The 16121-nt window shown below is 37.4% G+C and overlaps 2 protein-coding genes across 5 annotated transcripts in view; one reads left to right on the forward strand and one right to left on the reverse strand.

Moving 5' to 3' along the window:
- CENPN (centromere protein N) overlaps positions 1–909 on the reverse strand; it is an 8654-nt gene extending 7745 nt beyond the window's left edge. For 2 of the 3 annotated variants that reach the window (XM_057372527.1, XM_057372525.1), the window contains exons 1-2: positions 793–909; positions 43–224 (exon numbers count right to left, since the gene is read on the reverse strand). In XM_057372527.1, the coding sequence (XP_057228510.1) occupies positions 43–213 (171 nt within the window). In that variant the 5' untranslated portion in view covers positions 214–224; positions 793–909. The remainder of the gene's footprint in view (positions 1–42; positions 225–792) is intronic. The other variant, XM_057372526.1, reaches the window with a different exon arrangement.
- A 122-nt stretch (positions 910–1031) lies between these two features.
- On the forward strand, positions 1032–15877 carry CMC2 (C-X9-C motif containing 2). Of its 2 annotated transcripts, none has more exons than XM_057372530.1 (4): positions 1032–1091; positions 7378–7514; positions 11609–11680; positions 13603–15877. In XM_057372530.1, the coding sequence occupies exons 2-4, from the start codon at positions 7434–7436 to the stop codon at positions 13675–13677; spliced, it is 228 nt and encodes a 75-aa protein (XP_057228513.1). In that variant the 5' UTR covers positions 1032–1091; positions 7378–7433; the 3' UTR covers positions 13678–15877. The 2 variants fall into 2 exon arrangements, with proteins under 2 accessions (XP_057228513.1, XP_057228514.1); XM_057372531.1 differs by lacking the exon at positions 1032–1091 and adding an exon at positions 1286–1347.
- The last annotated feature ends 244 nt before the right edge of the window (positions 15878–16121 follow it).

Consider the following 16121-nt stretch of genomic DNA (forward strand, 5'->3'; position numbering starts at 1 on the left):
CATCCTATATGTCACCAACAATTTCTGAAGGACAGGACATACCTCACAGAGTTGAACAATTTCTTGAGAAATGTTGTCCTTCATCTGATGGAAATTCAGAGTCTGCAGCTGTGCCTCMGAGAGAAAACCCCATTTCTGCAGTATCGTCTTCATTTCAYYTCTTGGCATTTTTAGCACAGTTCTTCGGATATACTCAGCCACAGTTTCATCCATGACAGAACCACCTGGAAAGCTGAAAGGTTAAAAATGATAAAACCAAGATACAGGGAGGCTCAGCTCCCTTCAAAGGTGTACAGAGCTGCACCTTGGCACAACTGGCTGACAATGTCAGTCCTAAGTGCAGCACCACCACAGATTTACACAGTTAAAATACATGCAATAACTTACACAAAATCACTGAATCATAGAACACCCTGAGACAGGAAAGGATCCACAAGGATCAGTGTCCAAGTCTCAGCCCTGCACAGGAAACCCCAAGAATTCCACCAAGTGCCCKAGAGTGTTGTGTAAACACTTGCTGAGCTCTCAGGCTTGATGTTCTGACCACTGCCCTGGGATGCCTGTTCCAGTGCCCAATCCCCGCCCCACCCGGAAGAAAAACTTTTCCTGACATCCAGTCTAAACCTCCTCTGACACAGCTTCATGCCATTCCCTGGGATCCTGTCACTGGTCGCCAGAGACCAGTGCCTGCCCATCCACTCCCCCTAATGAGACAATCGTATACTGCGACAAGTCCCCCTCCCAGTCTCCTCTTTCCACGCTGAACTTCAAGCTCTCAAGAGTTTCCCTTACCGACCGAGGCCTGGTGCGAGTGCARGGATGAGGCGCTGGGTCTATTACAGTCTGTCCGGTCCGAGGAATGCCGGCGGCCCTCAGGCAGCGGCCATAGACGCGACCCGTCCAGCTCCCGCCGCCGCGCAGCCCGCCTTTTAAACCGACCAATCAGACACCGCCTGTGCCCCGACCGTCCAATCACAAGGCTCCTCGCCTGAAGCCCCGCCCCTCATCGGCGCCTGCGCCGTGCGCGCTCTTGGCTCTGAGGCGGCTTCCGGCTGGGGCTGGCCGAGTGACGGCGTGCGCCCCGCACCGGGGTGAGTGAGGGGCGGCCTTGTGCAGCGCTAGCGGGAAAGGGAAATTTTCGGGGAAAARAGGGTGTGTAGGACAACGCTCCCCTCGTCCTTTTGCCTTCTTCACTYCCTGCCGTCTGGTTTGGGGGGGCTATGCCGAGCCGAGATTGGGTGCGGATTCTGGGACCTTTCGCTCGCCGCGCACCGTCCTCCGGAACTCCCGGAGGGCTTTGGAAAGGCAGTTCTGAGCAGAATCAGGGGTCTCTCCGTTGTGGCTGCCGTAAGCTGCTTTTCCTGTGTCTGTGTATGTCCCGTCGCTTTTTTAAGGCCTCCCGGGAGCAGTGAGGAGTTGAGGACAGCGCGGGCTGGTTCACTGGAACTCCCCTGCCTGGTAACACAGCAGGTGCCCCAATCCCTCGCAGCCCATGGCAGAGCCCTCTTACTAAACAATGTTTACTTTCTGCTGAGTGCCACCTGCCTTTCGTCACGGGATCTGGCTGCTCGATTTGTCAAAGCCTTTTCCAGCATGGAAAAGTGATCCTCTTGCTCCCTTTCTCTCTGAAGGGAAAAGTTGTTTTACAGTAAGCAGGAAGATTCTACTGGCTTTCTAGWGTTCTTCATTGGAAAATTAATGAAATAGAGATGTGAAGTCTAGTGTGGTGGATGCAACTGAAGTACAAGAGCAGCTGGCAAAACAGGAATGTGTTGACAGCACCTTATCTTTATGTAATCGTAGGGTGGGGTGGGTTGAGTTAGAAAGGACCTTTAAAGATCATCTTGTTCCAATCCCCTGCCACGGGCAGGGAAACTTTCCACTAGACAGTGCTTTAGTTTTATGCTCAAACTAGTTATGACTAGATCCAGTTGTCTGGATCCTTTAATTCTTAACTGCATATTATCTTCATAGGCAGAGCAGGAATAGGAAGAGACACCTTTAGTAATCTGTGATACCRTGTTGTACTGTGCAGTGGTACTGACTCTGTGTTATAATAAATATATCCCACAAATTTCCCCAAAACTCTTCTGATRTATCTTGTATGAATACGATCTTAAATAATTCCCAGGAAGTGAAAACACCTTTATGTGCTTTATTCGAGCATCTGTTACAGCCTTAAATAAAATCGTTGAAATTAATATTCAGTTTGGTGTTCAGCCTGCTCTATTCCTTAGGACTAACTTGATTTGTCAAGTATGACATTACGTACGATGTAGTTTTATCAGGYACTTACTACTAAAAGTAGCAGGTGAGCACATTCTGCTGCTGTGAGGGATGTTGAACTGTTGGCAGAAAGTGGTGATGTAAAARGATAAAATGGATCTTATTTGTGAAYGTTTAAAAAAATATTGTTCTTTAGGTTTAGGGAAAGTAAGTGCATTCTACATCATTAAAAAGATCTGGAAGTGGACATAATTGACTCTTCTTCTGTTTCCTTGCTAGTTTTCATAGATACATTTCTAAATTATTTCCCTTCATTCTAAGTAGTGTTGGAAAAGCAGTGCATAGAGACTGCAATTCAAGAGGTCATGAGCAAGTTTCATAAGATTTAGCTAACCTTGGTTTATTAAAGTGGATTTTAAAATTTCTTGAAGATGCTGGAAARTTTGGAGTAATTCTCAATGTGCCTGATCACACCCTTAGGACAGCAGTGACACTGTAATAGCCTGATCTGGAAGAAGTTGATGATATTACTGAAAAGTAGAAACAAAGTCCTGAGTTTTGAGTTCCCTTTGGGTTTTGAAATGGTGTATTTCAAAATGTGTGTGTGCATCAACTGTGATTTCTCATTTCACTGATCACTGAGTATTCAAAGCTACTGTCAAAATTCTTTGTGTATGAAAGATAATTCTAGGAATGTAAGAGTTCTGCAGAGTTCTGAGGTAACACCAGCCTGTTACGTGTGGAGCTGAATCCTTTTTTTATGCTAAAAATTTGTACAATTCTAGAAAAAGGATTTGAGTTGTTTGGATTGTAAATACATTTTTCCAAACACCAAACAGAACAATACTGTGTAACTGAGAACGTGAAACTCCAGATGTTTTGTCTTATTCTAGACCGTGACATTAAATGCGAAAATAAATGTTAAACATGGAGATTAGATTCGCCTTAAGAGGAATTGCAAGTTGGTTCGAGCTCCCTGATGTTTCTATGCAGGTTTTCACGGTCCTGCTGCCGCCTTGTGGATGTTACTTGAGTGTTGGCAGCAAATGTTTGTTCTGTGGCACTGTGGAAAGCAAATTCCTATATTTCTTCTTTAGGAGCTTTGTCATTAGCAATGTAGGTGCTCAGATGTAATTTTTCATCATCAGGGTTGCTGAACAGGGATTTGCATTTTGCTTTAAGAGATCATTTTTCTGAACAGTAYGGGAATTCAGGTGGTTCGGGGTTTTTTTACCATTGATTTTAGAAAGCTGAARAAAAATAGGTTTGTTTATTTTCAAATGGAAAAAGCTGGTAAAACTCAGTTTAAAAAGTAGTCTTCTAACATATTTTAATTAAATATGGAAAAAGCATGTTAAGGGAACAAYTATATAGATTTAAACCTTCCTTTCATTGTTGTCCCTCAAGCATGGAAATACTAAGCATTAAGGCTAATCAGCAAAACTAAAGGAACCTAATTTAGTTTTCCTTCTGCATCAGGGAACTGGTTGGTTCATATTTATGGGAGATTTTGRGAAAGGAGAGGAACTTCCCTGGATTCCTGACATGCTGACCTTGTACTTCATTTTGGGAAGAAGTGGGAATGTACCAAGCCCTTTGTTTCTCCATATAGCTGGGTGCTTTTGCTGCTTTTTGCTATAAAGTCAGGAAGAGAAACTGGCACATGGAAAGAAATGAACGCTTTATCCTAAATGTTGGTGTCAAACAGGAGTGTAAATGAAATTCCTACAGTGTTCTTACCTGCTCTTTTGGGTCACCCTTTGTTTCTGTCTACTTCCTAATGTCTGCACGTCTATTTGAATTCTGTAGGTTCCTTTTGCAATTAATATTAAATATTTAATGTACTGAACACATGTATAGATCAATTTTCAGATTAGGGATAAGTATCACATTTTGATAATTTATATGTTGATTGCTATTAGGAAATTTGATATACTTAAGATTGCTTACACAAGGAATTACCTTGTTATGTTTCCAAACAGAAATATTAGGATTGGAAGTTCAGTATCATTACTAGAGAATTTCCAGCTTTAGCCTTTTGATTTTTTAGGAAAAGTCTGATTTATGTTGGAAGCCATAAAGCCAGAATATCCTCTATTTTCCCTACTTTAAGAGAAAGCAGACAGAATATGATCCTGGAATGAGACAATTTCTTAATTATTTTTTTTCCCTGAAGAATAGCATAGATTTAGAAACTGGCTTAGGAAGTTGAAAGATTAATTATCTTTATCCATGTCTTCTACCTTCAGAGGCTAATAGTTTATAGAAACTTGCATTTTTAAGGTATTCTAACCAAATCATTGAGATACTTAYGTAATGATATTTTTAACAAGGAAGGAAAAGCAGCAATGAATKTGGAATCCCATATCAAACACATTAAAGGGTAGAACATTTCTGTGCAAACCAGTAAAATATGTGCCATTATGTAAAGAGAAAATTTCAATACTTCTCTCCAAATACTCACTTCAGATATTAACATTTGCTTATCATTTTGCAGTCCTAAAGCAATTCCTGCACTTTCTAAATAATGGTCTTTTACTTCACTGCTAGTATTTCTCATACAGAAATTTCGTATTACTTATTCACAATTTCCTCCTGCGATTTTTTTTTGTTTGTTTTCCCAGTGTTCCTTTATACTTCAATTCCTTACTACCACCTATATAAAATTGTGCCCATTTGGACTTAAATTCTGGTGAGATGGCAACTTGCAATTCTTACTTTTCATTACAATGCTATTAAAACGAAACTATGGAAACCAATATCCTTTCTTCACACATATTGTTGTTCCTCTTGGAACTCTTTTGTCTATCAGAGTCATTCTGATCCAGCAAAAAGATTTTTGCCATCTCTGATCATTAATAGATCACTGTCTAATCTGACATTTCTAAACATCAGTTTAATATTGAGCACTGATAACACTGCTCCAACATAACTTCACAAGTGCTTAAAGGCTCCAGGGAAGCCTTCCAAGAGCACAGAAAGACGTTTTTGTTACTTAGCCCAATGTAATCTACGTTAACTGAGTGCTAGTAAGTGAACATGAAGCATTCTAATATTAAATGTTATTTGAAAATTTCAGGAGTACTGATGTATGAGCTAGTTTGACAGTTAAGATCTTTGAGTTGTAGCATTTATCTTACAAGAGGTGCCATTGGAAAATATGTTGGACTTCTTASAAGTTTTTTAATTGATGAAGCATTGTTGGTGGCACTGATGGGTTTCATCCATGATCTGAGAATAATTTTGTAAACAATGGCTTTGATTACTAATCTTAGTTTAGAAATAATGACTCTTTCCTTTAACTGCTGCATTTGACTTTCTGGCCTGTGCTGATGTGCATTCCRTGTTTCATTAGACACTGCTCTTGCTTTCTCCTGAGACTGCCAGCTCTGCAGTCGGATGACAGTTTTAGGAAGTGCAGGCAGAGGCTGAATGATGAAGAGGTTTAATAATCATTTGGGTTCACACATGTTAAAGTAACACACAGCTATTGAGCAGGTCACCCTCTCAGGGGAATGCTAACTCCAGAGCTATCAAAAAAGCTCTACTGATAAATTTAAAACATAYTGACTTTGTGTGGCATGCAATCAAAAGCTGGTGGCARTAACACAGCAGGGTTCTTAATCACTTTGCTGTTACARTCRTGCTCTTGCTGTCATATTTCTAAAGGTTCATTTGTTAATTTGTTGAAAAGAATGCTTAAGCAACTTGTACMGATTCCAACAAGTTCTRTSCTAAGAGTAAATGTAGTGTAATAYTAGATTTYCAGTTAGTATGRGGGAAGGTTTTTGAAAGAAATCACTAGGCATGTTTGCAATACTATGTGGAATATTCTCATGGKTCTCAAGAGGCTTTTAAATGTTTGGATTTTAAAAATTTAGTTTGCTTGTGGGAATCAAACTCCTGTTAAACTGAACACATGATGGGAAGTACTGGGTATGTAAGTGTATGGGCCTTTTTGAGCTTAATATATTCCTCTCCATTCTAGGAATAGCAGTGTAGATTATAGCTGTCACCCCTGCAGCTGAATTTKGGGATTTTGTAATTGTAAAATCTGATCATTGGCTACTTGTATTTGTCCAGTACRTCTAGCAGGAGTGTTAAGACAGTGATGGCTGCTTGGTACAAGTTGTAGTGGTGTTTGACTGATGTACTGCAGCTGGAAAGGTGATCCCTTTGGGAGAAGGCGAAATGACAAAATACTAAGTAAACAATGAACCAGGCGTCTSTAATTCAGTGGCAGTATGGGCCATAAAAATAAAATTTTGCGAAGATTAGCTCATTTGTCCGAGTATGAACTGGACTTTTCTTCTCCCCTCCCTGGTGAAGTGATCTTCCTGAACAGAGATATCTTCTTTCAGCCAGTGTYATATGATTCTTTCAATCCATTTCAACTGAAGAACTTGCTCCCTCCCCACAGAATCCTGCAGGAAAGGATGTGGGGGTCCTTTAGTGTTCCAAAGAGAAGCTCGAGGGAAACCTAAGTGCTTCCTTCCACTATCTGATGGAGGGGAGGATTCATGTAGAAGACCAGTCCATTTGCTTTTCAAAGGAGCRCAGTGAAAGGCAAGAGGCAACAGCATGGAATTGCAAGAAGGGACATTTCAATTCTGAGTGATTTAAAAGAAAAAAAATCATTRCTGTTTTGATGAAGTGATTAAGTACCGATTTTTAAAGCATCACCAGTGTTTGGATTAGGATTTTTTAAGAGTGTGTAGATAACTAAAAAAGATGCAGTTCTTAGAGTGCTGTAATGAAGTAYCATTGTCCTTCCTGTTGTAATCTTTTTAGAAAGTAGAAAGAAAAYCCCATGCACTTACCTTTTTAAAGTGAGAAAGCAGAAAATTGAAGTATGGAAGTGAAAAGATAATCTGGAGTTCAAGAAAGATCAATGCTGCTAGAGAGYACCTGAAAATTAAAATCCCAGCTGCCTGCTTATGTCCATGATAGACAAGATTATGACCTCCTGGCTGACTGTTAACATTTGGGTTATGTAGAAGATCAGATGTGCTGGGTTTAATGACTGTAACTGTGTAATATAAATTATACACATTAAACTGCATTTTGATCTAAAATATTTTTTGTTAAAATAACACTGTGATAAAATACATTAAATCAGACKTGCTAGTTACACTATTTTAATKTTGGCAGGTGGAAATTTTCTCAGATTCTTGTGCTTGTGCTACTAAAATCAACCCTAACTAAAGATGCATCCAGACCTGTCTCCTCATCTGCACACTGAAGAGTGTAACCTAATTATCAGTCTGCTCAAGAAGTGTCACAAGGAGGTAAGGAGTGTTGAGCAGAGGAAGGAGTGGGTGGGTTGGGGAAATGAGTGTCAGATAAATTAGTGATGATATKATGTGATCATGAAGAGAAAACCCTCCTCTAGGCAGAACAGCCATGAAATATAGCTGGTGTGTTTTCACTGAAGCAGTATCTGATGACTGTAAAATCTTGCCAGTGATTTATTTAGGAAATAYAACATACTTTAAAATTTTCTGTGCTATAGATTAACACTTAGGRACCTATTTTAAGGACTGAAATAACTTCTGCACCTCTTAGTGATGTTTGGTCCTCAAAAGACAATAATAAAATCAGCTCCAAATGCCCTGTTTTTGCGTGCTCATGGCCTTTCCATATTCCAGCTGTCCCTGGGGCAGATGCTTCAGTCTGGTTATAAGCAGATGTGTTTGTTGGGGATCCCAACAGCCTCATGCCTGACATTCAGTGCTTGGAGAGCAAATTGGGAATTACTGCTTGACTTCAATCTCCTTAATAGGCACCTGCCCAAGGATATTAAATGCTAAATTGTCTTTAGGGTTCTTCAGGCTCTTCATTGCTTTGAGATAATGGAATTATCATCTCACTTGTTTAAAAGCCTTTCTAAAAATTKGCTTTATCTACATCATCTGCGTCTCTAGATGTAGATTTGGCCCCTGCAATGAAAGCTTTCTGCAGCATCATTGCAATGTTGTTAATTATTTTCCCAATATGCTCTAAATAGAGCATATTGTAGAGATARTCTTGCTGTATGAGTGCATTAAAAAGTTAAATTTTGTAATTTCTCCTGAGACAAAAATATATCTAAATGTTGACTATGAATGTGAAAACTATGATTTACTCCACTGCATGCAGTYGATGATATTTTCACCTCCATGTTCAGTTGTGATGTTGATACTTTTTTCCAATGCAGTTAGTTAAATTCTAAGACAATACATATGTTAGCTTTGCTATTTTGAGCAGAATTGTAGTCTTTTCCAAAGTCATTATAGAATGGGAAACAAGGCTGATAATTCACAAAATGTGAATGAAGCAGTTTCATACGAAAGAGGGATAACATTTTTGTAAGATTTTAGAGTAGCTAAAGTAATATATAAAAAACATTTTCAGCATCACACTTTGTTATGATTTCCAAATTACAGCAGTGAAGGGAGCAGAGTTTTAACACAAATTCATTTGCAGGGAGTATGTTGTACTGGTTTTCTTCAGCAACATGTAATTTGTTTTTGTTGGCACTTGGAGTGCAGTATCTTGAAACATAAACACACTGGAGTCTGCTGATATGATCCCTTAGGTGGTACTTCCCATTCCACTGCTCCTGTATAGGACATCTCCAAGCTTTAAAACTAATAGTTGTATTAAATGTAGGAATTATGCTTTTTTCTGAGTTCAGAAATTTTAATTTGCCTAAAAACGCTTTAGGTAATATGAGAGCTTATAGAGACTTTTTTCTTCCTTTTTTAAATTGATTTTTTCCAGCAACTTTAATGTTGTAATGTAGGTAAGTGTTCACTAGCTAGAATTAAGTAAGATAACTTCTTGTGCATTAACTACTGCAGTATAAAAAGTATTGCCAAATGATCATCACTTAGGAGGAGAATAGGCAGTATATAGGCAATATAATATTAAACTGTTGTAATTATTTTCATATAACTGTGAAAACAAATCTAATCAGGAAAGAAAATACATTCAGATTTGTCCAGCTATTTGGTACATACATAGTAGGGCTTTCTGTGCCTTAAGTAGGAATGCAGCAGTTTTGATTTACTACTTGAAAGTAATGGTTGGCTGGCACTTTGTGGTCAAGGTTTTTTTTGTTTTAAATGAATGTCAAGATAGCAGTGTSATGGACTTGTTGTATGACGTAGCTTATTAGACTGCCTTGAGAACTGGAACTAAAAAGTGCACTTGAACTTCTTTGGYAGCAAGTGATTCAAAGGAATCTATTGTCAATCTGACTTATGAAGGGACTAGGAGCAGCAATAATAGTCATGCACAGAATTATATTGTCTTGGTTTTGTTTGAGGTTGATCTTTAAATGAAGAGGAATTACTATTGTCAGTCTTGTGCTCAGCTGGGAGAGGATATTTGTGCTGGCAGTCTCAGAACAAAAAGGGTGAGGATGACTTCTTTTACACTCAGTTGAAAGGGGGCAWTACTTTTTCATATGAAATTCAAGGGGGATGTACTGAAATATTCTTTTTAAATTGAAGTCACTGAAATCTGAAGTCAGTGATCTTAATGAGTTACCAATAACTGCTTGCTGTTTTCTTRTAACACCAAAATGTCCAAAGAACCTTCATCTACAATTTAAATCACCATTCCAGAGGGATAAAAAAACATTATTTATTATTTTTTAATTGGATGTCCATTTTTTCAGCAGTCAATTTGATTTACTTTATCCCTAATCTAGAACCTGCCCTGTATATCAGGTTTTGTATCTAGTGAGGAGAGGTTAATGGCATTCCTATTTGATGTCACTTTTTATTTTAATAACTCCACTCTGGTGCCAAGTATGTGCTATAAATAGACTAATTTTTATAGGTAGCAGCTCAAAGAAGTGTGCATTGTCTTGCAATTKTATCACTGTAATAGGTATAATAGKTATTTTTGAGAAACTGATTCTTATTTTTCCTCATAATCTCAGCCAAGAAGTTGACATGTTAGGAATCCTGCTAAATAAACATAGATTAAACCTATTGTATGCACTACTGAGAATGGAGTTAGCTTGAAATGTGAGCGCTCACCTTGAAATTTCACATGCAGGTATAGGAGTAGAATACAAAATTAAATCTGTATTAGGTGAAATGACAATGTTGTAAAAGCAAGATCAGCRTGCAGTAAAGTGACCATTTATTGCATGYAACTGCCTCAGAGTCATCTGATGCCCTTTATATATCACAGAGGTATAAACAAGCTAATTATAGMTGTAGTTGAGTGTTTGTCATAAACTTTATTAACCCACTCCTACTTCCAGTCATGTTCTGTTGGCTGAGGTCTTGTTCATACCTCTTTAATAGTCTTCCTGTGTCACTTGCATAAATTCACCCAAGCTGGTCAGCCATGGAAATGCACATAGGTTTGCCTCTGAAATATGGAAGTGACTGTATTCTCATCTGTTTTCTTCTTTGTAGTCTTWGTTATTTTAATTCATTAGTTCTCTGCAAGATTGGCCAAGTTGTTTCCATTGATTGTGTAGCTKCAAGTATCTATCAAAACCTGCGTTCCTTCAGATCTTCTAAATCACTTGGATGCTCTGCTGCCAGGTTCTGCCATGAGATTCTGTGGCATATCAGCAAGCATCCCCCTGAAGAAGCAATCCTTCCAAAACCATGCATTGTGAGAGTGTTTTAATGCCTGATAGTATGGAATTGCTTTAGGAAATCYGGGCTAAGATGAAAGATTTTTATGGTGAATATCATCCTGGTAGCTGGGGAGGGCCCTCATGAGGACAAGGCCTGCACTTTTTCAGAAACTAAGAAACTTAAATGTGCGTAAGGCCCACAGCTGAGCTGTGCCATAAAAATGGGAAATGCATCCTACTTATTAACCTCAAGATCAAGAGAAATTTTTTAACTGTTTCTAACATACCAGTCAATTAAACCTAGTGCCTGCATCTTCTGGACCACCACCATATTCTTCATGGAGCAGTGAATTTGCCTCTCTAGGTCATGAAGAAATAATGAAAACTGAAGCAGGGAGGATGCTGCCTCCATACTGGAGTTCAGTATATTTATTTTTTTGTGCATTGTTTAAGCTAGTGTGAGTGAGAGTTACTACACTGAGTTGTAGATCAGTGAAATGTATGTTCTGCTTTTAGACAACAGCTTCAGCTTAGGTGTCCTGCTTTAGTCTGGTTATACAACACTGTGAGTACCTTCAACTTYCAGCAAGGCAGGGGTGGCTCAAGTGAACTTCAGGAGCAGCTCAAAATTCTGCCTACTTGGGGAAAAAAGTTGCCAAACATTATTTTTCACAAAAAAGGGAAAGGAAAAGAAAATCAGGATATGTTGAAAAATGCAAACAAATTGAAATAAATTTAGAGCTTCAGAGGAAGAAACCTTTGAATTGTAATTTTTATTTCTCCTTAAMTCATCAGCACAACGTTTTGAAGTTTTTTGGCCATTGCAATGATATTGACCGTGAGATGCGGAAGTGCTTAAAAAAAGAGGTGAGCAATAAATTTACTGTGACTTAAATGCTTAATAAAAAATGGGAGAGAACTAGAGTTGTTTTTWACTAAGTAGTACAAATCAATTAATGTAAGCACATTGTGGTGTGGGCAYTTGAGACCAAATTTAAACTTTTTTTGATAAATTTGTCAAGTAAAATCTGGCATTAGCAAATGGTATGGTGTATTTTTTGATATACAAAAATAGGCAAACACATTTTAATGGAACAAATATTGCAGATACTGACACTTCACAGATTGCTTCTGACTTTTTTCTTAATTTTTTTGGTAGTGGTATTTGCACGGAATTAAATAGAAAGCAGTAATGGTCACTTCTGCATAAAAAAGTAACACTTGAAGCTGAAGTCAGTTATCCTGACTGAAACTACTTAATGAGTTGCTGAGTTAGTCCCTAAATGAAAATATTGCTGTACTACATCTGCAGATATGAAGGAATGAGGACTATGGGAGTTTAAGTGGATTAACTGTCTTAATAGGCACATTTTCAGAAGAGTCAACTGTTCTTTATTTTTATGGTGGTTGTGCCTACATGGCAGAACACATAAATGAACATTTCACATACCTTWTAACTTGAAATTGTACGTTCTATTTTTGACATAAATTTCACCATACTAAGAAGTTTCTTTCCACATAATCTGATTATTCCTATTTCTTTTTTTCCATTGAAGCCTTTACATTAAAGGAGTTCTTGATTGTATTTGCCTGCCTTCTTAAAAAGTGCCTATATTGATATACCATTACTAGGAAGATCGTGAAAGGTTGTTCAAAAATATTGAATAGCTACAGATGTAGCTTTTAAAGATTCATTGTTCTCATTCTGCATAAAAACATGGWTGGGTTATTGAAAAACTAAATATTGGCAAGGGAAAAACTTAAATACTCTGTAAATGTTAAGTAATGTTTGGGTCATTATTTCAGTTATAGACCAATCAGTATAATGGATGAAAAACTGGAAATCCTTTCCAAAATCAATTTCTTTAGTAGTTTATTACATTATATRGAGAACTGAATATTTGTGGCTTACTTGGGTTTTATTCTTGATACCAGTTGTTAAAAAATTGAACAAAYATATGCTCTAACCTAAGGACAAGAATAATTTGCTTCTCATGAAATACGTATCAAATGATGCATTGATTTTTAATTTTTCATTTATTTGAGCCGTGAAAATGTTTCCTTTTTGGTTGCAATGAAAGAAAATCTCTTCAAGTTTCTGCTAGTACAGGGGTATRTTTGAAAGCATGGTGGTCTTACATGTGTATCTTGACTGGGAAGGCTTTCTTGATTCCATTTTACGCTGCAGTCCTGCCTGCCTCTGTTGTGGTTCTTGTTTAAACCATTAAAAATCCTCACATGCCTTACCCTCATTCAATCCAAATTTGCCTTTGTTCCTTTTATCTTGATATCCTGCTTTATCTGTGCGTATAATTAATGACCGGGATCAAAAATAGACAAAGTCTGTGATGACAAATTTATGTTTCAGAAGGCAGACACACATTAATCAGTATCTTGCAAAAGGAAAAGAACCTGACCTGTGCTCTGGAATAGCACAAGTGCAACTTTTTTTTTCCTAGTTCACCTGGGAAGTGTAGCTGTCATATGTTAGATCACTGTATAATTATAATTGAGTTCTTCCTTAAGATTAMCTGAATCTTCTTTATTAGAATGTTCTAATACCCTTTAGCTTAATAACCTCAAACTTAGAAACCTGTATTTTAATGGAATAAATGTTAATTTCAAAGTRAAAATGAACCTATATGTAGATATTAAGGGCTATATTTCTAACACATCAGTCAAATATATTGTTTCTGTTCCTGGGTAAAAGATGCTCCCTACAGTTTTAAATTTGACATATCTATTTAATGATAACAGCTGATCTGTTAATTTCCTTATCTGTCTTCCAGTATGAAGAAAACAGGATCAGAAACAGGGAAAAACGACAGAGGATAATTAATGCTCACAAAGCCTCACAGAAGTGAGCTGTGCTGTAGCTGGACAGCTGCAGCTCCATGGGGACATTCACTTGGAAGGTGACAGAATACTCGTGTTTCATCACCAGTGCCCAGCCTGTGGTTTGCGAAACGGTGACAAAATAAATGCATCTAATACATATTCATTCCCAACAAGGCAAACAATGTGACAAAATAAATATAATAGATCACTCACAACCTAACTTAATTTTTGACTTCTAAAACTACTGTGGAAAATCTTTGTTCTAGCACAGTTTTATGATTAATAATGAGGAATTGGTGTGTGTGTGAGGTACTATGTATTTAAGGCTTCTGTTTTCCCCACTTTGTACTGAGTTCCATTTATTTCCTTGTGTTTAGCAATTTCTTTCATAGCTTGCGTTTCATAGGGGGTTTTTGTTTGTTTTTCATTGCAAAACATGAAGTTACTTTTTCCATTGCTTTTTGTAGTGTTGTGATAACACTTCTTGAATGGATTAGGAAAAAGAAATTTTAAACAGATGTGGCTTGAAATTGGAAATTGCCTATCAAGGAATAATTGGAGTTCTAGCATTTTTATTCGAGCTAAAAGGATGAAGCTACTGTTTTCAGCTGAGAAGATTACARATCCTCCCTGCCAACCATATGCACAGTGTAGACTGTTGTAAGACAATTTGTTCATCATACCCAAAGCAAGCGGCTTTAGAAWTTCAGAATGGAACATTTCCAGGGATTTACAAAACTTCGCCTTGATTTCTGTTGAGTACAATCAATGTGTGCTGAGTGATTTTTGAAGAGGAGTACTGCCAAAAATACAAGCTAAAGTTCTTCCATTTTCTCTGGTACAAAGGTAGAATCAAGTTATGACTATTGGGGTTGAAGCAAAGTTGACACTGAAGTGAAAGAAAAGTGTTACTTTCTCAGGCAAGGCAATGTGTATTGTTACCACRTTGCATTGTTGGYCTATAAAAGGTGTTTATTTGCCATWRAAGTGCTGAAAGCCTRGAACAAGTCTTGGAATTCAGAAGATTTTGTATCAAAACATACACTGGTTTGTCCAGTGATGGAGCTGCTTCTTGATGTGTCACCTCACTTTTAAATAATGCCTCTGTTCTGCCTGGCAGCAAAAGACCTTTTTAAAAAAAGTTTTGTTGAGCCAAATATACAAAGTGTCAAGAAACCTTTTGAAAAAAAGGTGCCTATTCTACAGTGAATTACCTGGTTTGTTGTAAGAACCATTGTTGATATTCAATCTTAAAATTGGTACATGCTCTTATTTTTGGAAGAAAACTGTATTTTGTGATCCATTTTAAAGGTGAATTAGATAGAATAATTTTACTTATTTTTCAATACCTGGATGGACCSAACTAAATCAATAAAACTTAACCGCAAATGTTTTCAATGAAAGCTCCAAGCAAAGCTGAAGCAATTGTTTCTGCATCTTGACATGCTGTTTTTTTCTTAGAACAAGTAAATGATTCACTGTTTGAATTAATACTTGRAGGGTTGGAAGTGGTGCAGCCTTCATTAGTAGTTTTCAGCGTATTTTCAAAGAGTACTTCATAGTGAACTCCTCTGTCTGGGAACTCTGCATCTGCGTACTTCTTCCATTTGAGATGACATAACCTACTTCAGGCAAGCTCTTAWATAGGATTTGTAATCTTTAAGTAAATAAATGAGAATTGTTCTAGAGACTAGGTTGAGAAGCTGATAGTTGAGTGCTGAAGCACTGAAGCTTTTGTTTCTTTAATCGGCTTCTGTGAGTCCCGATCTTTCATACAGGAACAAAATAAGAATCCAAGAKCCACTTAACACAGCTCATTAGTCAGAATCGTGTTTGCAAAGATCGATGTGCTTAGTGAATGAAAGACCAAATGGCACACACAATTTCTATTGATACTTTAAACTACATTTATTTATAAATCTATTTTACAGATCAGCTTTGTTTACCTAGTCAAAGTCTGAGCATGGTCATCCTTCTGTTTCTCTTTGCTAATTGCCCACTAGTAGTGTGATATGAGAATGCCCATTGATTCCTGTGGGTTTTGTTCTTTTGTTTGACACAGAGTTCATGTTGCTAATTTGATTTTGAAGCTGAGAAACACTGTCATAATACTACTTATGATTTATCTGACAGAGAAAGGGATAAGGGTAAAATGGTACATACGGGGTTTTTTCTTGTTTCCTAAAGTGAGCTTGGGTAAAATAAACCTTATCTCTAGACTTTGAAGACAMTTTTTTGTGATTTYATTTGTGTATAGGAAYATTTTTCCCATTGTTCTTTCTGAAAGAGCATTATATGAGAGAGAAAAAGAAATTTGATGTAATTTTTTGTTGTGTAGTATTACCAGAAATACCTAGTAACACTAATTGTAGTGTGCTTTATCTTGTTGGAAAACTAAATGATGACATTCTATTTACCTTATTTTATTTTTTTTAATTAATTTTTTAGTTTAGAAGGAATATTCTGAATG

The sequence above is a fragment of the Malurus melanocephalus genome, unplaced genomic scaffold (genome assembly GCF_030028575.1).
Source record: "Malurus melanocephalus ecotype Western Australia unplaced genomic scaffold, MMel_1.1 scaffold_173, whole genome shotgun sequence".
NCBI lineage: Eukaryota > Metazoa > Chordata > Aves > Passeriformes > Maluridae > Malurus > Malurus melanocephalus.